Source organism: Balaenoptera physalus, assembly GCF_965194825.1.
Source record: "Balaenoptera physalus genome assembly, chromosome: 19".
Lineage (NCBI taxonomy): Eukaryota > Metazoa > Chordata > Mammalia > Artiodactyla > Balaenopteridae > Balaenoptera > Balaenoptera physalus.
Window position 1 is genome coordinate 40,125,819 of NC_138900.1, and position 23,942 is coordinate 40,149,760.

Consider the following 23,942-nt stretch of genomic DNA (forward strand, 5'->3'; position numbering starts at 1 on the left):
TTTCTCACCTAAGAAGAGAGACACGTTAGCTGGGGCCTGAACAGGGTTCTCTGGGGACAGCGTGGGCGGGATCCCAGGCAGGCGGGACAGCTCGTGCAGAGGCCCAGGGGAGTGAAGGCTTGGCTCTGGGGAAGCATTTCTGTGTGGCTAGAGCTTATTATACGGGGAGAGTGGAGGCGAGTGAAGACATGGGAAAGGCGTTTTGCTTTTAGCCTAAGGATAATGGGGAGCCACAGAGGGTTTTCAGCACAGGAGAGGCTGGCCAGATTTGTATTTGTTAAAGATAAGACGCTGGCAGGGTGGAGGATTGCAGGGAAGCAAGAGGGGGAGCCCAGGGGGTGTTCAAGTGGCCCAGGCGAGTGACAACGATGGCCTGGATGTAGGCAGGGGCAGTGGGGAGGACTTGGGACTGGACTAGGGCAGCTGGGCGCTCAGGGGGCCTTGACTGTTTCTGTCGGAGCCGGGGGACTGGGGGCTGTGAGGGGTGGAGAGTGTGCGCTGTTGGCACTGCAGGGGCTGGCGGCCTGCAGGTTGGGGAGGGGAGTTGTTGGGAGAAGCGGAGAGCCCTTGGGGCTGGACACGGACCCTGAGCCCTCCCTGACCCCCTCGCCCTGCCCGCTGCCCCTTTTCAGCCTCAGGGAATGTCAGCTGGAGCCCCTGAGCCTCTCCCGCCTCTGTGAGACTCTGGAGAAGTGCCCGGGGCCTCTGGAAGTCAAGTAAGTACGGAAGACACAGCCCCAGGGGCACAACGTGGGCACCTGCCCGGTGACCTGGGGTGGGGTGTCCTGGTTAGAGACCAGGTGGGTCCCTCCTGGTCCCTTCCTGCCAGACCCCGTAGCCCTACCCCATGGGATTTCCCTAACCCATTGGTGGAAGGCTCCTTGCCTCCCAATGGCCCCAGCTTCAGGCACCTCGTCCCTCCCACTGAGAGAGGCCGTGCCGGGCCCGGGGCTTCATCTCCCCATCGGCTCAACTCAGGGCACCTGGGAGCCCCAGTCTGCCCCCCTCCACCTCTGGAGCCCCACCCTGGCATCCAGCTGGGCCTGTCTCTGTGGCTGGAGCCTGTCATTCTGAAGGCTCCTCCTCAGGGCATCCCCCAGCCCGGCTTACCAGCTCACCCCAGAACACCTGGGTCTGTGACCAGAGACTGGGCTTAGAATCAGGAGTCCTGGCTCAGCCTCCAACAAGCTGGGTAACTTTGGGCAAATGGCTTTAACCGCTCAGGCCTCAGCTTTGTCATCTGCAAAGTGGTCGGTCAGACTTTCCTTCCCTCATCATTGTTGTAATTTTATTACAATAATTACCTTAAAATAAAGAAACCCAAGACAAACCTCCCTCATCTAAATAACCCCGTCCCTCATCAACTCAGTGTTGTCATTTGTCCTGGTGACCTTCTCCATTTGCATATACAAGTTTTTTCCTGTTCGAAATCACAGGCCAGCTGCGTTCTGCGGTTTCACTTTACATCGCCCCATATGTGTTTTTCCATTTTGCTACAGGTTTTTTTTTTTTTTTCTTGCTTTCTGGCTCTGGTCTCAAATGCCCTCTGGCCCTTGCAACGAGCTCATTATCCATGTTGACACCTGGGGTGTGTCCTTCCATACCTCTCTCCATGTTCAAACACTTATGGATACCGAGGAAGGGGGTTTTGATGTTAACAGATACAGGATCTTAACAAGATTTGCAGTGAACTTTTGTCTCATAACAGAACATTGTGGCTTTCCTGGAATATCAAGATGTGTGGAACCAATGAATTTTCAAATAAACCATTTATTTTAGAATAGTTTAAGGCTTGCGTTACAGAAAAGTTGCAAAACTAGTGCAGAGAGTTCCCCCCATACTTGCCCCTGGTTGTTAGTATCACTCATCACCATGGTACGTGATGTGTACATTTTGGCATTCCAAATGCCCAAATAAAGGTAAAGGTTCTGTTGCTTAAAAAAACAAGCAAAAACAGTGTGTAAACCCCACATCGACCCCAAGCAGAGGCCGTAGCACTGTGTGTATTTGGGGTCCAGTGGAAAGCCACTGGTGTTTGTGGTCAGACCACCCCTCAGTGAACGCCTCTGCTCTGCCTGTGCTCAGAGCCCCAGGCCCAGTCCCAGGACAGAGCAGGTAGAGCTGAGCCTACAGCCTGGGCCCTGGCAGAGGCTCCTCGCTTCCAGTTCCAGAACCACAGGTGGCCCCTTCTACTGTTCCCCCCAAGGTGAAGCTGGGTCCCCCTTCAGCCAGACAGTAATGCGATGGAGATGGGCCAGGCTCCTGGCAGCCCCAGTGAGGGGAAACGGCAGCCTGCAGGAGACAAAGAAACAGGGACAGAGAGAAGGGGCAGCAAAAGGGGAGAAGGCAGAAGGAAAATACAGTCCAAATGCCTCTGGGGGTCAGGAAGTGGCTCCAGACTCCCAGGGAGGGCTGTATATAAACCCCAAGGTGCTTAGAAACTCTGGTTGACCCAGTCCTCCAGCCAGAGCAGAGACCAAAGGATGGGTATCAGGAGTTTCTCCTAAGTGGACTGGCTTCTGATGAATTCTCGGGTCAGGGACCCGAGCTACCCTGCATCTCTCCTTTGCTGACCTGTTATGTGCCTGAATTGCCACCATTATGTTCACTACTTTGGGTTAAGGCGGCATTCTCTTCTTAACAGGTGTGTTCTGCAGGGTACCAGTCTTCATGGCCCTCAAAATGATAATCGTACTAGTCCATGCCTTTTGGGGGAAAAGTGTCTACTCTAGCCCCTTAGAAATTCACAATGCACAAGGGCAGATTAAAGGCTCTGAGAAGTCCTGCAGCAAAGAAAACTAATGGGGCTTAACCCAGCATTTTCCAAGCATATATGACCTTCCTTTTCCTCCAGCCTCAATGATAACTCAAGGATCCAGTGTTCAGAGGGGGTGTTTTGGGCAATCCTGGCTTAGGACCCATCTAGCTTTTCCCAAGATTTCCCCACCTCATTCAGATGCTTTGTTTCACAGATTGTCCTGCAATGTCCTGAGTGACCAGAGCCTGGAGACCCTGCTGCACCACCTACCCCGGCTCCCTGAGCTAAGCCTGCTGCAGTAAGACTGGTTTCCCCATTTCACTGTGCAGGGCTGAGGCTCTTGCATTGCAAAGCCATCCCCTTCTACCCCCTCCCGGCTTCTCTTGGGCTGTTTCATCATTTTACCTGGCACAACTGGGAGCTCAAGTCTGCTTCCAGCTCTTCCCTAATACCTTATCAACCTCAGGGGGGAGTTATTTGACCCCTCTAAGCCTCAGTTGCCTCATCTGACAAATGGGACTAATATTCTTCAACCCTTCCCCCAGGACTGGGATTCAAACAAGATAGTTGCTCTAAAAGCACCTTGAAGAATGGAAGGCCTGTGACAAATGGGCCATCATTCTTCTCTCCACCCACAGAAAGGTCACCTACTCCTATAAAGAGACTTTATAGTTGTAGGTCATGTATATATCACACACCAGTTTTTTGTTTTGTTTTGTTTTGTTTTTAAATTAATTTATTATTTATTTTTGGCTGTGTTGGGTCTTCGTTTCTGTGCGAGGGCTTTCTGTAGTTGTGGCAAGCGGGAGCCACTCTTCATCGCGGAGCGCGGGCCTCTCACTATCGCGGCCTCTCTTGTTGCAGAGCACAGGCTCCAGACGCGCAGGCTCAGTAGTTGTGGCTCACGGGCCTAGTTGCTCTGCGGCATGTGGGATCTTCCCAGACCAGGGCTCGAACCCATGTCCCCTGCATTGGCAGTCAGATTCTCAACCACTGCGCCACCAGGGAAGCCCCACCAGTTTTTTTTTTTAATTTATGTATTTTTTTTTTAAATTTATTTTTGGCTGCATTGGGTCTTCGTTGCTGGGCTTTCTCTAGTTGCGGCGAGCGGGGACTGCTCTTCATTGGGGTGCACGGGCTTCTCATTGCGGTGGCTTCCGTCATTGCGGAGCATGGGCTCTAGGCGCGCGGGCTTCAGTAGTCGTGGCTCGCAGGCCCTAGAGCGCAGGCTCAGTAGTTGTGGAACACGGGATTAGTTGCTCCGCAGCATGTGGGACCTTCCCAGACCAGGGCTCGAACCCGTGTCCCCTGCATTGGCAGGCAGATTCTTAGCCACTGCGCCACCAGGGAAGTCCCCACACACCAGTTTTTAAAGGTCACCACCTAATTCTGTAAAAGGGGAATTTAAGCAGCATCCCCCAAAGTATTTAAAACTCTATTTTCTAATTTCAGCTCAGACTGGTTAGAATTTAAAAAGGATTTACTTTAAATATTTTTCCAACAGGGGGCAAGAGCAGCTACAGCTGATATGGAAAAATACAACAGAAAATTAAATCACACCATTAAAAACATCAGTATAAGTACTCCTGCTAAGGATCTCCGGGACACCTGAGACAGCTGACATCACATCCAGGATCTCACTTATCCCTGAGTCCTTTTGGGAGGGGAGGGAGGAGATGTGTGACTTCCCAGAGGTGGGCAAGTGTGGCAGAGCCCATGTCAAACTACAGCACCCACTGTGGTCCCAGCCTGACAGGAAAGGACGGATCAGGAAGGGTTCCTTTGGACACAGAAGCTGTGGGCTAACATGAATAGATAGGAAACTGCAGACCAGAGAGGGACTTCTCTATGCCCAAGTCACACAGCATCAGCCCCCAACTCCTCATCTGTCTTTGGAATGAGGTAGCCAGCCTGATCCTCACCAGTGCTTAAGCTTTGTATTGGGTTGGCCAAAAAATTCATTCGGGTTTTTCTGTAGTATCTTACTGAAAAACCCAAACAAACTTTTTGGCCAACCCAGTATTATTCAGTCCATACTGTTTGTGCACTGCTGTGGACCAGGCACTGCTTGGGGTGCTGGAGACACAGCTGAGAGAAAAAAAAAAAAAAAAAAGACGAGGTCCTTATCTTCTTGGAGCTTACCTTGTAGTAGAGGGAGCTGGTCAACAAGCAAAGTGAAAGCAAATAAGATGAATTCAGAGAGTGATAAAGTATTTTGCTAGAGAATGTGGTAAAGAGTGATTGTGGAGGTGATTTAGACAATGGCGGGGGTGGTCAGGGAACGCCTCCGAGGAGGGACGCTGGGGTGCTACCTGAAGGAAGAGAGGGAGCCAGCCTTTTGAAACGCAGGGAACAGCATTCCAAGGAGGTGGAACAGCATGCATGAGGCCCTGAAGCAGGACTGAACTCAATGGGCTCAAGGAACAGGCAGAAGGCCAGTGTGGCCAGAGCACGGTGTCCGGCGGAGTTGTAGGGGAGAAGGTAGAGAAATGAACCTGGGCCGGGTCACACAGGGCCTGGTAGCTGTGGGGAGGAGTTTGGGATTTTGCCCAAGGCAGAGGAAAGATTTGTGTTTTCAAAAGCTTAGTCTGGCTGCTGGGTAGAGAAGGGACCCAGGACAAGCGTGGAAGTAAGAGCAGGGAGGGGGCTGTACAGCCAGGGTAAGAGATGGTGGGGGCTGGGAATTGGTGAAGAGAGAGGGAAGTAGGTAGATTCAGGGTGGATCTTGGGGGTGTAACTAACAAGACAAACTGATGGAGGGTTTATGGAGCGAGGGAAATGGAGACACCAAGGATGCCTCCAAGGGCAAGATGGAAGCATCTCACTTTCTCAAAGGCAGTGGTTCACAGCTGGGGGGTGATTTTGCCCTTCAGGAGACATTTGGCAATGGAGACATTTTTGTTGTCATGATGGCAGAGGGGGTGGGAGGTCATGCTACTGCTGGCATCTAGTGAGTAGAGGTCTGGGATGCTGTTAAACTTCCTACAGGACAGCCCCCAAATCCAAAGAATTATCTCTGTAATGCTGAGCTTGAGAAACTCTAAGGACCTAAAGCTTCCCGCTCCTTGTCAGCAAGGACTCACTTATGAGTGCTTGGGATAAAAACAATATAATAATAACAACAAGCGTGGGTATCATGCTAGGCAGTGCACAAGCTTGATATGATTCAGTCCTCATGACACCCTAGAGGAAGGTGTGTAAGTAGTTCTGTTTTTCAGGCAAGGAAACTGAGGTTCAGAGAGGTTAAGTAACTTATCCAAGGACACACAGCCAGTAAGCAGAACTAGGACTCAAACCTCAGTCCACTTGACCTCAAGCTCCTATTTTTCCCTCCTGAGTTCCTGTCTCCTTCCTTAATGCCTGGCTGACCCACCAGCCCCCCCATCCTTTTCATTTGCCTCCAGCCTGTCCAGGTTTCTTGCCCACTGATCTTGCTTGGTTCCAACTTGCTCACATAGGGCCCCGCCCCTTTCCTTCTCAGGCTGACCCAGATGGAACTGTCCCCGAGGAGCCCCCTCCTGCTGGCTGACATCTTCAGCCTGTGCCCGCGGGTTCAGAAGGTGGATCTCAGGTGAGCGTTGCCCTGGGACAACCGGAACCTAGGAGGGTGGTGCCTGGAGTCTGCTGGATGTGAGGGGCTAGGATGGAGATAGTGGGACCCAAGTCAGAGACTCAGCTGCGGGAGGAGGGGGGCCTGCCCCCGGGGGGCATGTTGAGGCTGTGGTCAAGGGTGGCTGACGCAGGTGCTGTCTGCTCCAGGTCCCTGCATCACGCGACCCTGCACTTCAGGTCTAGCGAGGAGCAGGAAGGCGGGTGCTGTGGGTAAGTCCCCCGGAACCGTGCCCGAGCAGCCAGTGGGGATTGAGGACGAGCAGACTTGCCTCCTGGATGTCCAGAGCAGAGGACAGACTGAGAGGGCCGGGCTCCATCACGGGCAAACCAGGAGTCCACAGCAGACTGGATTAGAGCTCAGGGGCCTGGTCTGAGGAAAAGGACTCCACAACCTGCCCCCCGAGCTTTAAATCCCCACCCCGCAAGGGCCTGGCACCTTGAGCAAGTTCCTTAACCTCTCCGATCCGCAGCTTCCACAGCTGGAGAAGGGAGACGCTATATTGCAGGCCGCTGGCAAAGAGGAATTGAGGCAATGTGTAAAGCACGAGAGGCACTCACAGATATGAGTGTCCCCCTGCGCCACACCGCTGACTCTTGGACCAGTGCTCTGTGGTTGCCTTGGTGAGAGGGGAGCCAGCATTGCACAGGATAATGGGGCCAGAGAATAACCTCTAAGTACAGAGATGACATTTCTGGTAGCCATTTGATGCCACTGGCTCACCGAGTGACCTTGGACCAGACCCTTCTCTCTGTGTCTCAGCCTCCTCAGTTGCGAAATAACAATAGATAAAGAGCTGATGTTTGCTGAGCATCTGTAGGGCACCATTCTAAGAGCCTCATGCAGATTACGTCCTGTAAGCCGCACAGCTGTGGTCATGCAGTAGGAAGGGGTACAGCTGGGACTTGAATCCAGGGAGTCTTATAGCACTTCTGGCCCAGGGGCAGGCAAACATTTTCTGTAAAGGGTTAGGCTGTAAATATTTGGGGTTTTCCAGGCCACAGGGTCTCTATCACAGCTATTCAACCCTGCCGTTTTAGCCTGAAAGCAACACAGATAATATGTAAACAAAGGCGTGTGTCTGTGTGCCAGTAAAACTGGAGTTATGGACACTGAGACTTGAATTTCATGTAATGTTTATGTGTCATGAAATGTTACTCTCCTTTTGATTTTTTTTCTCAACTGTTTGAAAATGGAAAGACTATTCTTAGTGTGCAGGTCTTATAAAGCAGGCGGTCTTGGGCTGTAGACTTTCCAATTCCTGTCTTAACCCAACACTATCGTGACTTCTAGAATACCTTCATAGTTTCCAAGTCTGTGATTTCCAAAATGTAGGAAAAGACCAGGATGGGATGATTTTTAGGAGGTTGGGCCGATAGTAGAGTACTTCAGCTTCATTGAATTCCTCCCTTTTCAATTCTCTGATTAAGGCCAAGAAGAAGCCTCAGTTGGGTGCTAGCGTGTCTATAACACCTCTTAACGTTTGCTAAGCTCCCTTTTAAATAAAGAGAGAGCTCTCAGCAGGTGCCAATGTCTGGCTTGAATTTAATGATGATATTTTGCTCTCATTTCCTGTATCCTTATGCTTATGCAATGCCAGTTTTCCATTGGAGTGAGTGATACAGGGTTTCCTTTTCCAATAAATGCATTAAATAAAAAGAATGAGCTGATTTAAAAATAGGAAGTAAACAGTAGTGTAATAGGGAATTTAGGACTATGGAAAAAATCATGAAGGAGAGTAACAGTGATAAAAATTTGAGATACTGGTTTTAGGTACTTTCTCATTTTAAGATTTCTTTTTTTTTAAGTTGCTGGCTGGCTATAAGCTGTTCATTTACCTCATCGTGTAGTCTCGGTGTAGGCCTCTCAAAGACACTATTACTTTTGATTCCAGCATCAATAACCCTCTGCAGGAGCAGACATCACCCTTAGTCTCCTCCACTCCACCCTCATGTCTGTCCATTAAAGTGACCCCCAAGAGCTGTAGTTCACCTTGACTCAGAATCAGTCTGGAGAGCCTTGTTCCTAGAGCTTTTAATTCAGCGCGTTTGGGTTGCGTTCCCAGAATATGCCTCTCACCAAGTTCCCAAGGGATGCTGGTGGGGCTGGTCGGGGACCACACTTTGAGAACCACCTCCCCAGAGGGAGAATGTTGGTGGGATCTGCTGTGGGGGGAGGTGGGAGTGGTGGATGCTGGATGTTTCCAGAGAATCCAAGCTTGGGTGAGGCCCCGCTGAAACTCAGAGGCCACACCCAGGACTAGCCAGGGCAGAGGGTCTGAGTGGCCCCATCCCCGGTTTGCACCCCTTCCTGCAGCAGATTCACAGGCTGCGGCCTCAGCCAGGAGCACGTGGAGCCGCTCTGCTGGTTGCTGAGCAAGTGTGAAGACCTCAGCCAGCTGGAGTAAGTCGGGCAGGAGGAGGAGGGAGAGGAGCCCGGGAGCGTGTGCCTGGGTGGCACCGACGGAGTGTGTGTGCATGCGTGCGTGTGTGCACTCAGCACCTCTCAGGACCAGCTAACAGGGCATGGGATGCCGGGAAGCAGTCACGTCCACATGGTTTCTCTGTCCCCATTTTATCCCTACCATTCCCCACTGCCACCATGGTGGAGCTAATTCAGGGTATGCCCTTGATCTAATTTGGGGAGCCCTTCACAAAGGGCCACAGGAGCCCCTTGGCCTCATGTTGATCAGGGCACTGGAGCTCTGCTGGCTGGTGGGGTCTGAAAGAAGGGATCCGTTGGTTTGCCTGGCAGGTGGTTAAGAGCAACAAATGCCTCAGCCTGCAGAGGGCCCTGGAGGGTGGGGATTTGTGGGCTCTCGTATTGATGAGAAGTGGTATCTGTGTGGCCTGTCTTGGGTACCCAAATAGTGCAGCCCGCATGGGTAGGTGAAAAAAAGCTAATACCTATTGAGTAGTTTCTCCACTGTCCTAAGTGCTTTACATATTCTTTTTATCCTTCCAACAACCCTAAGTACTATTGTCCCCATTTTATAGATGAGAGAACTGAGATACAGAGAGTTTAAGAACCTGCCCTAAGTCACACAACTAGTACGATGCAGTCTTCGCTCAAAACTGTTAGGAGTCCAGCTTAGGACAAGCAGGATGTAAAGAGAGCTGTCTACCCGAAAAACCACAATTTAAGTTCCTGTTGTGATGTAGCCAAGGAGAGAAATGTGGCTGACGAAAATCATGTATTTTAAAGAAAGATGAATAAGCAAGATGTCTTTAAGTTTTTCTGTTTTTTCATCATAGAGGGAACTTTTGCTTATTTTAAAGATGACTTTAGTAAGTGGCTTCCTGAGACAAACTAGTTTTTCATTTTTAAAATTTCTCAGGAAAAGACAAAATAAACAAGGCTTAAAAGTGTCATAATCAGGGGCAAAATGAGTTCAAAGATGCAGGACAAAAATCAGATATTCCCGGGCACGCTGATTATATTGTTTCTGAAACTGTAGCTAAAACCATAGAATGCTACAATGAAGGGAAATAAGAAAGTCTTCCAGTGCAATTTCAGATATTGCATTCTCAAATTAAAAGAAGAAATCTGATGGGTAAATGCATCCTCCAAATATCTTTCTTTTTCCTGAATTTGCTCTTGTTCAAAAATTATGGCTCGCAACGGATGCAGGCCAAGTGCATAGTAAAAGCGAATTGGTTTTTCTCTAACCCCTGAAAGCCTGCTGGAGGCACATGAGTCCTGGGAGTGGTCACCAGATACTGAAGGGGAAGATGAGGCCTGGTTAACTGTGGTGCTGGTGAGGGGGGTGGTGGTGATAATTCTAGTGGTGATGGAGGTGGTGACGCCGAGTAGCAGCGACGGGATGGTGCTGGTGGTGATGACGGTACTATTGGAACAGAAGTAGTGCGCAGTGGTGGAGGGGATAACGGCAGTGCTGTTGGAACAGAAGTAGTGCGCAGTGGTGGAGGGGATAACGGCGGTGCTGTGGGAACAGAAGTAGTGCGCAGTGGTGGAGGGGATAACGGCGGTGCTGTGGGAACAGAAGTAGTTCGCAGTGGTGGAGGGGATAACGGCGGTGCTGTGGGAACAGAAGTAGTTCGCAGTGGTGGAGGGGATAACGGCGGTGCTGTGGGAACAGAAGTAGTGCGCAGTGGTGGAGGGGATAACGGCGGTGCTGTTGGAACAGAAGTAGTGCGCAGTGGTGGAGGGGATAACGGCGGTGCTGTTGGAACAGAAGTAGTGCGTAGTGGTGGAGGGGATAATGGCGGTGCTGGGTGGGTAGAGTAGCAGTGATGGTAACTGAAGAGAAGGCACGTCTGAGCACCAACAACCTCCTCGTACCTCTTGCAGCCTCTCAGCAAACCTGCTGGGTGATGCCGGGCTCAGGTGCCTCCTGGAATGTCTCCCTCAGGTGCCCATCTCCGGTTCACTTGAGTAAGTGATGAGCAGCCTCAAGGACAGCAAGGGGGAAGACTCCCCAGGGCCAAGACCATTAGTGGGCTTCTTTTGAGGCATCCCTAGAGAACTGCAGAGGACAAGGGCTGGGGAGGGGAAAGGGCTGATTCTTACCTTGACCCCTGCCTACCTTGGGTCCTTTCTTCCTTCCCTCATTGCCCACTATGGGCAGAGCTCCCACCAGACACCCAGGAGAGGCTGTGACTAAAGCTTGGTGACCCAAGTTGACTCCGGGTAGGAAGCAACAGTTCATCCCTAGCCAGCTTTAGGATCTCAGTTGTCCTGGCTTTTGGTCCATCCCATCCCTGAAGCTCCTCTGACCAAATCTATGGGACACGGATTTGGGGATGTCACCACAGCAGGGAGGGTCCCTAGGAAGTCATCCTCACTCACTCAGTCTCCCCAGTGACCTGGGAGACTGGCGGCCAGAGCCAGGATACAACCCGTTGCTAGGCAACTGGGCTTTGTGCTCTGGGCATCCCTGACCCCTGTGGGGCTGGCGTTGCCAGCCTGGCCTCATCATCACCCGGTCTCAGACCACAGGGGCAGCTCTCAAAGACTCATAGTCTGGTGCCTGACCTGCCCCGTGTGGGGTAACGCCCCTCTGGCCTCTCTCTGGACCTCAGTGTCTCCACCTGGAGAACGGACACTCAGACATTGCGGACGCTCCTCTGGGAGATGACAGCTGGAAGGGAAGAGACGAGGGGGGCTGGGCAGGGCTCCACTGAGGTGCTTCCCCCCACCCCCCATCCTGAACCTCTTTTCTCTTCTAGTCTAAGTCACAACGGTATCTCTCAGGAAAGTGTCCTGTGCCTGGTGGAGACTCTCCCCTTCTGCCCACGTGTCCGGGAGGCCTCAGTGAAGTAAGGCGACGTTGGTGCCACTTGCTGATGGTGGGGAGGCAAGACTCGCACACTCAGTGGCCCTCCATCTGTGTGACTTGGGCAACCTCCGCCCCTCTCTGAGTCTCAGGGTTCACTGAACGTGGGATCATAGTTTCCATCCTCTGAGGCCCGTGTGCCACAGGGCCTAGGGAGGCCACGGGTTAGGGAACACCAGGTTTGGGGTCCTTGTAGAAGGAGGTGGGAGTCTCCTCGGGTCGGCACGGGTCTCTCCTCTGGTCGGCAAGGGTCTCTCTCGTGGCTTCCACCCGCCCTTGCCCCTGCAGACCCAGCCCCCTTCCCTCCCGCACCCCCTGGTGCCTGGGTCCCAAGGATGCCGGCGAAGCTGGGCCCTCGGCTTCCATACACCCCTCTCTCTGCAGCCTGGGCTCCAAGCAGAGCTTCTGGATTCACTTCTCCCGACAGGAGGAGGCTAGGAAGACACTGAGGTAATTTCTGGTCTGGGGTGACGGGAAGGGGGGACGGGGGAGAGGAGGCTGACCCTGCGGTGGCCTCCGTGCCTCCTTCCTCTCTGGGTCCTCTTCCCCTTCACACACCCTGCTTCAAGCTACTGCCTGGGTTTGCCTCTCCCCCACGTCTGCCCCCACTCTCCCCATACCTCCAGCCCCTGGGCTGGGCCTTTGAGTGGTATTTGTGCCCCTTAGCCATGTCCTAACTATAAGTCTGGAGGCTTCTGAGTTAAGAGATCAGACTCTGGAGCCACTTGGGATAAATCTTAGTTCTACCACTTACCAGCTGTGTGACCTTGGACAAGTGACTTAACCTCTCTGTGTTTCAATTCCTCATCTGTAAAATGGGAATGATAGTGAGACCTACCCTTTAGGGTTATTGTGAGGATTAAATGAGTTAATATATATAAAGTGCTTGGAAAGGCCCTGGCTTATTTGAGTGTTGTATCAGTTGTTTATTATTACTGTTATTATTATTCCCCCTGGTAGCCTTGAGCTCTGTCTCTCTCTCTCAGCCTCGGGTTAGTTCCTCTACATGTCTTACTTCACCTTTGGTCGTGGCCTCTGAATCGGTCCACTGCCTCTGGCTAGGCCTCATCCAATCATCCCACAGCACCTGGAGGGATCTTCCCAACACACACATCTGACTGTGGTACTCCATTGCTGTAAGCCCTTCGGTGGCTCCCAGTGGCCCTCAGGATAAAGTCCAAATTCCTTAACCTGGCCTTCTCCCTCAGAGTCTGATCTGGCTGTCACCTCCCGCCGTGTTCTTCCTCACTCCCCCCGACTCCACACACACACCACCCTCACACCAAGTATATACACACCACATACCACCCCCCCCACACACACACAGCACATGTGCGCACAAATTCAGCCACGAGGGATCTTTGTTCACCAAACACGCACTGCCTGATGAAGCTTCCCTGCTTCTGGGTACTCAGCCTGACGTTCTCTTCCCTACCTTTTCTGAGATCAAATTCTCCTAATCCTTTAAGACCCAGCTCAAATGTCAGCCCCTCCTGGACACCTCTGGTGGCCCCTGTCCTATGAGAGGGAGCGGCCCCGTGGTGCTGTGCTGGGCCCTCTTCTCAGCCCGTCTGTCTGTGAGACAGTGTTCCGAGGCCTGTCTGCCGGCCACATGGGGCCGGGCAGCGGGAGGGCAGGGCCACAGCAAGAACCCCAGTCCCTCCTGCCCCCGAGGGAGCCTGGACTAGGGTGGTACTGGAGACGAGGGAAGCGGTCATGGGTTTGGGGTGTGGAGTCAGGCTGACTTGGATTGAAACCCGAATCTGTCCCTACTTCTTACCAGCTGTGTGTCCTTGGGTTGGTCACTTTCTCCGTCTGTAGGTGACGCTCTTGGGGTTCGGTGAGATACTGCACGTAATACAGGCACTCCTGCATGCTCACATGTGCACCCAGAGGCTGGCACAGGGCCTGCCTTAGAGTCAGGGCTCAGTAAATGACTGACTCCTCGCACTTTCTTGGGAGGTGGTCTCTCCAAAGAGAAGAGAAGGGCAGGGGTTGCGTCTTTGGCCTTTTCTCAGGCCTTCGGTCCAGGCCTTCGCCCTCAGTGGAGGCTTTCCCATGGGTCCTGGCAGCAGGACGGCAGTCCCAACAGGCCTCGCCCAAGCTCTGTCCCTTGCCCTCTGCCCTCAGGCTGAGCGAGTGCAGCTTCGAGCCAGAGCACGTGCCCAGACTGGCCACTGGCCTGAGCCAGGCCCTGTGGCTGACGGAGCTCACGTGAGTGACCAGGCCCAGCCCGCGGGGGCAGCTGAGGGGTGGAGAGTCCCTGCCAGAACCTCTCTGGTAACTGACCTCTGTCTGCAGGCTGACCCAGTGCTTCGTGGGCCCGGAGCAGCTAACCATCCTCCTGGGTCTGCTAAAGTGCCCGGAAGGACTGCTTACTCTCAGGTATCGCCTGCCCGTGACCCTGGGAGGGGGCCGTGGTGGGAATGGGGGGCAGAGGTTGCCTCTGAAGTATGGGTCCCCCGAGGTCATGGTCTTAGCCGTTTCCTGCATCCAGAGCCCTGCCACCTGGATGTAGACCCACCCTGCCCATTAGTCCCAGAAACCCCCTCAGGCTCAGAGAAGCCTCCCTCCCCAAGGTGGGGCCTATATTTGGGGACTTCAGAGAAAGAGGAAACTGAAAAGGACACCGAGCTGAGGTCAGAAATAACATGTAACAAATATCATGTTTGTATGTTCACTGCGATCATTTTAAAACTTACAGAAAAACAGAGAAGTTTCCAAAAAGTAGAAAAACAATTTTGAAAACTCATATTCTCATCACCTAGTTTTGACAGTTGTTCGTGTTTTTCCATATTTGCCTCGTATTTTTACTTTTTAGCTGAAGTGTCTTAAAGTAAGTTATAGATCTCATAAAATATCACTCCAAAATATTTCACCACAAGTCTTTAAAAAATAAGGACATTTTCTACATAATCACAGTTGAATTAGGACACCTACAAAAATCAGTAGCAATTCCTTAGTGTCAGGTATTACCCAGTCCAATCTAAAATTTCCCACTCTCCCCAGATGGGACGGCTGGCTCTTTGGATCCAGGATCCGGTTCAAGGTCCACATTTGCATGGAGTGGTGATGGCTCTTCGGACTCTTAATGGGTGTACCGTTGACAAAACCGGTCCCCTGTGCTGTAGACCGTCCCACTTTCTGGCTCTGTCTGGTGCTTCCTTGTGATGTCATTGAGTTTGTTCCTCTAACCCCTGACTTTCCTGGAACTGGAAAGGCTCCATGGGATTTGTGTCGAAAAATACCTACTTCATGGCCAAGGCTGTGCACTTCTCAACTCAGCCCGTGATGAGGCATATAGAGTCTGGTTGTTCCCCAACATGACATTTTTAAAAATTGTGTTAGAATACACATAACATAAGATTTACCATCTTAACCATTTTTAAGTGCACAGTTCAGTAGTGTTAAGTACATTCACATTGCTGTGTAACCGAAACTTTTCATGCAAAACTGAAACTCAGTACCCATTACCCCCCCCCCCAATTTCCCCTCCCCGCAGCCCCTGGCTTTCTACTCACCTTTCTACTCTGTTTCTGTGGATCTCAGTCCTCTAGGTGCATCATACAAATGGAATCATACAGTATTTGTCTTTTTGTGATGGGCTTATTTCACTCAGCATAATATTCTCAGGGTTCATCCTTGTTGTACCATATTATAGAATTTCCCTTCCTACTTAAGGCTGAATGATATGCCACTGTGTGTACACACCACATTTTCTTTAGCCATCCATCCATCAGTGGACATTTGGGTTGCTTCCACCTTTTGGCTATTGTGAATAATGCTGCTACGAACATAGGTGTACAAATATCTCTGTATCTCTGCTTTCAATTCTTTGGCGTAGAATTGCTAGATCACCCCAAATAGCATTTTAAAATAAAACTTGTCTTACTCTAAAAATAATGTGTACTCCTCGTAGAAATTTGTGGAAAACCCAGAAGAACGTAAGAAGAAAATAGTACTTTGAAAAAAAAATTCAACATAACTTTAGAAGCAGCAATGTTTTAAACAACTCTCTTTTTTCCTGCTTCTAAATTAATGCATACAGGGACTTCCCTGGCAGTCCAGTGGTTAAGACTTCGCCTTCCAATGCATGGGGTGTGGGTTCGATCCCTGGTCGGGGAGCTAAGATCCCACATGCCTTGTGGCCAAGAAACAAAACATAAACAGAAGCAATATTGTAACAAATTCAATAAAGACTTTAAAATAATGGTTCACATCAAAAAAAAAATCTTTAAATTAATGCATACACGTTGTAGAAAGTTCAGAAAATATTGAAAACTAAAGAAGAAATAAAATAAAAACCCTTCAGGAGAATTCTACAATTGAAACAATCACCATTAACATTTAATATATTTTTCTCATAGCTCTGTCTCCCTGTTCCTCACCATATGTGTTTTTCCCTTTCCGTATATATTTTTCTTTTTTTTAAATACAAAATTGGGATCATGTTTCATATAGAGTTTTATTTCCTTATCTTTGCAACGTGACGTTATGTAGACCTTTTCTTAAACCTAAAAATATTGTTTAAAAAATAACATTTTCCCTTTGGATGGTTGCATAACTGTTAGAACAAGGATGATGTTAATTTTCTGTTTTATGCTTATGCCTAATTTTAAATTTTATTGTTTTAAAAATCAGCAAAACCCAAAAAGCCTCTAGGCAGCCCCCTTGGCACTTTCCTCCCCACCCCCACTAACCCTAGGCGACCTCTGTCTGTGTCCACCTCTGTGACAGGGTGGAGGAGCCGTGGGTGGGCAAAGCCGGGGTGCTCACGCTGCTAGAAGTCTGTGCCCAAGCCTCAGGCAACGTCACTGAAATAAGGTAAGTCCAGGGAGGAGGCCCCTCAAGTTCTTCATCTTTTCATGACCATTGGGACCATCCGTCATCTAGACATTGGTCTCTTGTCCTGCGGGGTAATAGCTGAATCCCTAGTGAGTTCTCTGGGTCCCCAAGATGGCAGGAGCTCCTGGGGCATATGTGAGGGGCTACACATACTTGTTGGGACTTGTGCGGTAGGCAAGCTGCAGGGCCAGAGAGAGGAAGGCAGCCCCGGGTTCAAGACAAAGGGCTGTTAGATCCCAGACAGACACTGCTGGAAGTCCCTGCTGGTTGTCTGGAAGGGGCCCCTGGTGACAGTAACACACACCATGGCTCTGTGACCAGAGGTGCCAGAATCCCATGGACTAGCTAAGAGCAAAGGCGCTGGTGTCTCATTGCCCTTGTCCAGGTCCCCAGTGGGTCTGGGAGCTCAGTCGGCTGAGCAGCCCCAGTCCCAGCACAGCCTATACGGGAAAGCTGCTGTGGGCCTCACGCTGGCTTCCCCTTCCCTCCTCAGCATCTCCGAGACCCAGCAGCAGCTCTGTATCCAGCTGGAATTTCCCCATCAGGAGAACCCAGAAGCCGTGGCCCTCAGGTGGGACCCAGTACCTGGGGCCCCAAGAGAGAGGCTGGTGATGGAGGGAGGGGGAGAGAAGGGGGTACTGCTGCTTCTGACCAATAATTCTCATGCCCCTGCTCAGAGTCCTTTGATGCCCAAAGTCTCTACATGGCCTGTGAGATCTGGCCCAACCTACCTCTTCATGCTGTCTATCCCCACCCCAAACCCCAGTCTAGGCTCCAGCTAAGCTTCCAGTACCTTAAACACCACCTTGCTCTCTTTGACCTCAGGACCTTTGCACAGGCTGTTTCTTGCCCAGAATATTCTCTCCTCCCTTTCCTTCTTCATCCTTCTTCACCTGGCTAACTCGACCTCATCCTTCAGGTCTCAGCTTAAATGCCACCATCTCAGGGAGGCCCCTCCACCCCCCACCCCCCAAGACTTAGTCAAGTCCTTCCATCATCCATTCTTACAGAGGCCTGGGTTCACAGCTCCTCTAATCCATATAGCACGTTTTTGGAAATTAAAATGTCACCTCTTTGGGGGAATGCAGCCCTGCAAGTATACATTGTGAGGACTAGACCATACCTGGATCTCAGCCCCAACTCACTTCCTTGGCTGGGTCTCCTTGTGCAGTGAACAACCTGCACAGCCATACCAGGTGCCCCATCCTGACCTCTCCTTCATAGTGCTTCCCATGATGGATTAGTAAATTGGGGGACTTTATTCGATTAGCATTTATTTACCACCGTAAGAAACGCTCCTTGCAGGTAGGGACTGAGTCCCCAGTACTGAGCCAGGTGTTCAGAAGCTGCTGCCTCCCTCTCCACCTCCAGGCTGGCTCACTGTGACCTTGGGACCCACCACAGCCTTCTTGCCAGGCAGCTGATGGAGACCTGCGCCCGGCTGCGGCAGCTCAGGTCAGCACCCCGAAACCCTGTCTGGGGCCCTGAGTTCTCTGATTGACCCCAGTGCCCGCTCCAGGCCATAGGTGAGAGGCTGGCCAGTGCGGGATGGGGATGAGCAGAGCCTGGGACTGTGCTAGCATTCTTGCTTCCCTCTGCAGGAGAGAATCACACCTGGCCAGTGGGGGAGAGCCCCAGGGTGGCAGAGGGGAGCCCTGCCCCACTGGGAGCTCTTGGGTGGGCCTTGCCCCTCTCTTGGCCTCCCCATCTCTATGTGATGTTTGATCCCTGAGGTGTGTCCAGCCTGAAATCCTCTGGAATATGCTTGGGCCTTTTCAGCTTGTCCCAGGTGAACCTCTGCGAAGCCAGTGCTCTGCTGCTACAAAGCCTCCTGCTGTCCCTCTCTGAGCTCAAGAACTTCCGGTATGCAGACAAGACTTTCACTCAGGGCCTCCCCCGCCCGCCCCGCCCCTGCAGCTCAGCCCCGCCCCCTGCAGCTCAGCCCCGCCCCCACACTTCCTGTTCTCCCCAACCCTGAGCTCAAAGGAGCTCTGTGTCCCCATCCCATGGGCTGGGACCACACGTGACCCTGGAGAGGATGCCAGGGTTCATGGTCATCTACATGGCCACGTGGCACGAAGGTGATTCCCTTTTGAATGCTCTTTCTTTTTCTTTTCTTTATTGTTTGGAAATAATTGCAAACTAATAGAAAAGTTGCGAGAAGACTGAGAAGAACCTCCATATGCCATTTTCCCAGATTAACCCTTTGTCATTATTTTTTCACATTTGCTCTTTTCTTCCCTTCCTCCTTCCTCACCCCTCCCCTCTCTTCTCCACCCCCCCTTTCTTGTTCTGAACCATTTGAAAGTAAGTTGCATAATTATGCCCCTTCGCCCCTGAATATTCCAGTGAATTTCCTAAGAACAAGAACATTCTCTCCCCTAATCCAGTAAAAGTATGAAATTCAGGCAATTTAACATTGATATCCTACTATTATCTAAACTACAGTTGATATTCCAATTTTGCCAATTGTCCCAATAATGTTTATTGCTTTTTTTTTTCAGGCCTGGATTCCATCCAGGATCACACACTGTGTTTAGTTGTCATCTCTCTTTAGTCTCCTTCAATTTGGAATGTGTCCTCAGCCCTTCTTTGTGTTTCATACTGTCATGACATTTACATGCCAGTTACTTTGTAGAATGTCCTTCTGCTTGGGTTTCTCTGCTGTTTCCTCATGCTTAGATTTAGGTTCTGCATTTGGGGCAGGAATATCACAGAGGTGCTGCTGTGTTCTTCTCAGTGTGTCACATCAGGAGGCACATGATGCCTATTTGTCCCCTTATTGGTGATGTTAACTGTTATCACCTGGTTAAGGTGGTGTCTGCCAGGTTTCTTCACTTGCAAAGCTACTGTTTTTCCCTTTGTAATTAACCAGTTATCTGGTAGGAAGATACTTTAAGATGATGTAAATATCCTGGTCTTCCTCAAACTTTCACCCACGAATTTTAGCATCCATTGATAATGCTTGCCTGAATCAAATATCAAGGATGATGGTTGCAAAGTGGAGCTTTTGTAACTCTCAGTTCTCTTTTAATTCAACCGATCGCATCGGGGAGAAGGTCTCCTTTTGGTACCAATATATCTTTAACACCCTCTCCAATACTTGCTACATTTTTTGTTTAAATAAAGATGCAGAGCTCATGGTAAACGACAGTAACTAGCTAGACTTTACAGTGATGCCTGATTATGGCAGACATTGTGAAGTTGCTACCTGAATGATTGTGGTTTAAAGAAGTATTCAACTAGTCCATGTGCCTGCCTCCAAGCTGTATCTTGACTTAAAGATTCCCTGATGGGAGAGATTTATGAAGGGAAGGAAGGTCCCCTCCCACTGCCCGCCAGGAACCATTCCCCACCCCACCTCCTTGCCCTCTGCCACCAGCATCCAGAGCTCACAAGACCCAGAGCGCCTACCTGACCTGCCTCCCTTTGACCCCCACCAGGCTGACCTCCAGCTGTGTGAGCTCCAATGGGCTAGCCCACCTGACATCTGGTCTAAGCCACTGTCACCACCTGGAGGAGCTGGAGTGAGTTGTGGGGTGGAAGGGTCCGGGAAGGGATGGCCCAGCTAAAGGCAAGGGGTGGGGAGGACAGCTGTGCCTTTGGTTAAAGTGGGTGGTGGGACTTCAGCCTGTCGCTCTTCTCCCTGATGAAGCCCGGCAACTCTGGGTGTGGCGGGGAAGGCTGAGCACTGGATTCTTGGTCCCGACTTTATCACTCACTCAGAGTGACCTTGGGCGAATGACTGTGCCTCTCTAGACTTGGACAGCCTCATCTGTAAAATGGGGCTCATCATCCTTCTCTGCCTAGAGCGGCTCTGGGTGTTGGGTAGAGAGAGAGCTAAGGGGCAGAAGGGATCATTGCACGTGTGTGTGTGTGTGGTGTGTGTCACTTGTCCCTGGCTTCCTCTGGTGCAGCCCTCATCCAGGGCATCCTTTCTCAGCTGGGTCAGCTGTGACTGCAGTGCCCACCTCCTCGGGGACCCCAGAGCCTGACCCTTGGGGCCAGGAATGTCCCTGTGGAGCCCGGATAGGAAGGGTGGTCTGGGATCTGTGGACCCAGAGCCAGCTTCCTGGGGGGACTGAGGTGGTAAGGGGGGCTGATTTGACAGCTCAGCTCCAGGGGCTGGGCAGGCTTGTCTAACCCTCACCTCATGCTTGGTCCCCTTCAGCTTGTCTAACAATCAACTTGGCGAGGAGGGCACCAAGGTGCTGACGGGGTCCCTTGAGGACAAGTGCTGGCTGAAGAGGCTTGAGTAAGTGGTGGTGGTTAATGGGGGTGAGAGCGGGGGAGTTGGGAGCATGTCTAAGAACCTTTGCATCTCTAGTGAACATCACTGTCAATCTCCTGGATGGACCCAGGTGAGCTGAATGCCCTCCCTTTTCCTTCCTTACCTGGCTCTGGGTGTTATCAAAATGCTTCATCATAAGAAACAGAATACTCAGTCAAAGCAACCCGACCCAGAAATGTGTTAACTCATGTCACAGAAAATAACAAGGCAACTGATTTCAGGCTTGGTTGGATCCAGGTTCTCTATTTGTTCCCCCTCCTCCCTCCCTCCCTCCCTCTCCCTCCCCACCCCCCATCTCTTGACTTCATCCTCAGGCAGGCTGTCCCTGCAGCTGCAGGTTCACTTCCTACCGGCCAAGTGGAAAGGGAGCACCTTTTTCCCTGTACCTACAACACAAGTCCCTAGAATGAGTCTCACTGGACTAGCCCAGGTCACATGCCCACCCCTAAACCAATCACTGTGGCTCTAAGCACACGATAATCTGATTGGCCAGATCTGGGTCACATGCCCATCCAATTATCTGGACTGAGTCAGGGGTGGTATTTCAGGGGACTATTAACACAAGACAGGGAAACAAACTCTGGGCAGAAAAAAAACCCATAGATGACCACTGCCATTTGCCTACAATCGTTTCCTTAGTAACTGGCAACTTTTACTCTCACCTATAATTTGGAGTCACCAAATTCTTAGAAACGCTGGAAACAGCCTCAGTCTAAAGGACAGGTCCCCATCCTGCACAGACATGACAGTATCAAGACAGAACACTTGACAAGGCATCTTCTGCTTTTAATCTCTAAGTTTATCCGTTGACCAAAAATACACATGAATTATAAAAAGTTCCATCATCATAGAAATATGTAACAATGAACATGAAATCCCTGCCAATGACACCCCCTGGGAAAACTTCTGTAAATGAGCAGTTTGTGAGTTTTTCTCCAGATTTTTTTGGACACATTTTTGAATACAGTTTAAAAGCAGCTCTCTGACTTTTTGCCCCTTAACAATGAATGAAATTCTTCCACTTTGTCCCTCTTTGCATATCCTGGCAGAGGTCAGGGGGTGGTATTAGGGAGACCTTTGACCAGAGGGTCCAACTGTCTTCCCACTGAGATGTTTCTTTGGCTTCCCCCCATGTGCCTGCACCTCTGCTCAGCCTCCCATTCTTCTGGAAGCTTTTATTTGGGGTGGAGTTGGAGGCCCAATGAGGTCATTCATTGGCTCATTCATGCGTTTAACGTATATGTGTGTTCACCTGGGCACCCGGGCCAGAGCCAGGAGCTGGAAGTGCTTCAGAGAACAGGACATGCAGGATCTTAGTTCCCTGACCAGGGATCGAACCGATGCCCACTGCATTGGGAGCGCGGAGTCTTAACCACTGGACCGCCAGGGAAGTCCCAATGAGTCCTTTCTGTCTGAAGGAAGGGGATGGATCTTCACTCCCCAGAGACCTCTTCCAGTTTCAGATCTGTCATTTCTGAGTGTCTCCTCTCCAACAAGCAGCTCCCCTCAGATCCAGCCAACTTTTCCCACCTGTCCATCGGGGTGAAATGGTTAGGGGTGTAGGTGCTAGTTAACAGCCACACCACCTGGGTTCAACTCCTGGCACACTGACCAACTGTCCCAGTTTAGCCGGGACTGAAAGTCCCGCATCCTGGAAAACTCCTCAGTTCTGGGCAAACCAGGACGGTTGTCACCTCTCGGTTCCACCTCTTCGTGTGTGAGCTTAGGCAAGGTACTTAACCTCTCTCTGTTTTCTTCCTCATCTTAACTCTGGGGATAATAGCTGGACCTACCCCCTCAGTGATTGTGAGGATTAAATGAGATCACACCCATGAAGCACTTAGAGCCTGGCACAGAATTCACACTCTACAAGTATTGGCTGCTATTATTATTATCATTATTATTATTACTGTTATTATTATTATTCCTCTCTCCTGCCCAAGGTGGGGGCCGTAAGGAGCATGATCTATGGGTAACACATGGTTGGGCCCAGGAATGGGAATCCTACAGCCTTGGGTTCTGTTCCTGATGCTGCCACTTTCTGTGTGTGACTGCTGGGCCTCAGTGTGCCTCATCTGTAAAATGGGGATAACTGTATATCACATCATCTCTAAATGGCCCTTAGTATGCGCTTGGTATGTGGTCGCTATGATTACTGATCAGTAGTCTGGGTCTAGTGTGATTCAGAATATAGAACTGCTGCCTGGATGACTGTAATAATTCTTACAGAGAAAACAGCATTTGGATTTCCCAGTGCAGTTTTGTCTGTACAGTTTTGGGGTTTTTTTTACACTGTGTGGATGTAAGTGGCTGTCTTGGAGATCACTGGGCATTGCTGAGCACTCAAGGTCTGCGTCAGGGACCCAAGCCCAGCATGCCAAGTCCTCCTGTGGCCTCCTCTCCTCCAGCCTCAGCCACCTCCCACTGGGCGGCTCTACCCTGGCTGCACTCACTCAAGGACTAAGCCACATGACCCTCCTGCAGAGCCTCCGGTGAGTGACCAAGTGACCCCATGGGAGTGAGTAGGAGGAGGTACTTCCAAGTTCTGCTGGGACCACCCATCTAGGGAAACACTGGGGCCCCTCCCTGAGAACCCTCTGTGGCTCCTGTCCTCGGCACATTCCTATAACCCTCCCAGGTCGGTGTCACAGCTCTTGCCTTTTACTGCCACCAGCTTCCTCTGCGCTACAAAAGTGACCTGAAGGGGCTGAGCCCAAGTCCTAGGACAACCCTTCATGTGCACGAATTCATCCTCTGTTCTTGTTCATGTTTCTGATTCACGGATGTGGGTTGCCTAGATTCTGCATTTCAAGCTCCCAGGTGATGCCAGTTCTGGGGGCCACAGACCACACTTGAGTAGCGATGCTCTAGCCTCAGAGCTGATGACCTTGATATTCTGCCCTTGTGCCCCTGGCCACTTTGAGAAACAAATAGCACATGATCTTTTCGTGTGATTTTTCAAAATATGAAATATTGTGACTCTAAACAAACCCAAGCAATGACACAAAGCACTGTTTTGTTTTTATCCAAGTCCCCGCCCCCGACTCTGGCAGGGTAGAGCGTGTAGGAGATGAGCTCAGAGAGTTAGGGGGACCAGGTCATTTCACCCCAAATTAATTTACCGAAAGGCTAAAAATTAATT

General features: G+C 50.8%; 1 protein-coding gene across 4 annotated transcripts in view; it reads left to right on the plus strand.

The window, feature by feature from the left end:
- Positions 1–23,942, plus strand: part of NLRC5 (NLR family CARD domain containing 5) — a 90,005-nt gene that overhangs the window by 59,227 nt on the left and 6,836 nt on the right. For all 4 annotated transcript variants that reach the window (XM_082436969.1, XM_082436968.1, XM_082436971.1 and 1 more), the window contains 17 exons: positions 633–716; positions 2,973–3,056; positions 6,240–6,329; positions 6,518–6,580; positions 8,685–8,771; positions 10,680–10,763; positions 11,558–11,647; positions 12,049–12,114; positions 13,795–13,878; positions 13,966–14,049; positions 16,402–16,488; positions 17,003–17,080; positions 17,881–17,964; positions 18,289–18,372; positions 19,953–20,036; positions 20,681–20,764; positions 23,209–23,292. In XM_082436969.1, the coding sequence (XP_082293095.1) occupies positions 633–716; positions 2,973–3,056; positions 6,240–6,329; positions 6,518–6,580; positions 8,685–8,771; positions 10,680–10,763; positions 11,558–11,647; positions 12,049–12,114; positions 13,795–13,878; positions 13,966–14,049; positions 16,402–16,488; positions 17,003–17,080; positions 17,881–17,964; positions 18,289–18,372; positions 19,953–20,036; positions 20,681–20,764; positions 23,209–23,292 (1,401 nt within the window). The remainder of the gene's footprint in view (positions 1–632; positions 717–2,972; positions 3,057–6,239; positions 6,330–6,517; positions 6,581–8,684; positions 8,772–10,679; positions 10,764–11,557; positions 11,648–12,048; positions 12,115–13,794; positions 13,879–13,965; positions 14,050–16,401; positions 16,489–17,002; positions 17,081–17,880; positions 17,965–18,288; positions 18,373–19,952; positions 20,037–20,680; positions 20,765–23,208; positions 23,293–23,942) is intronic.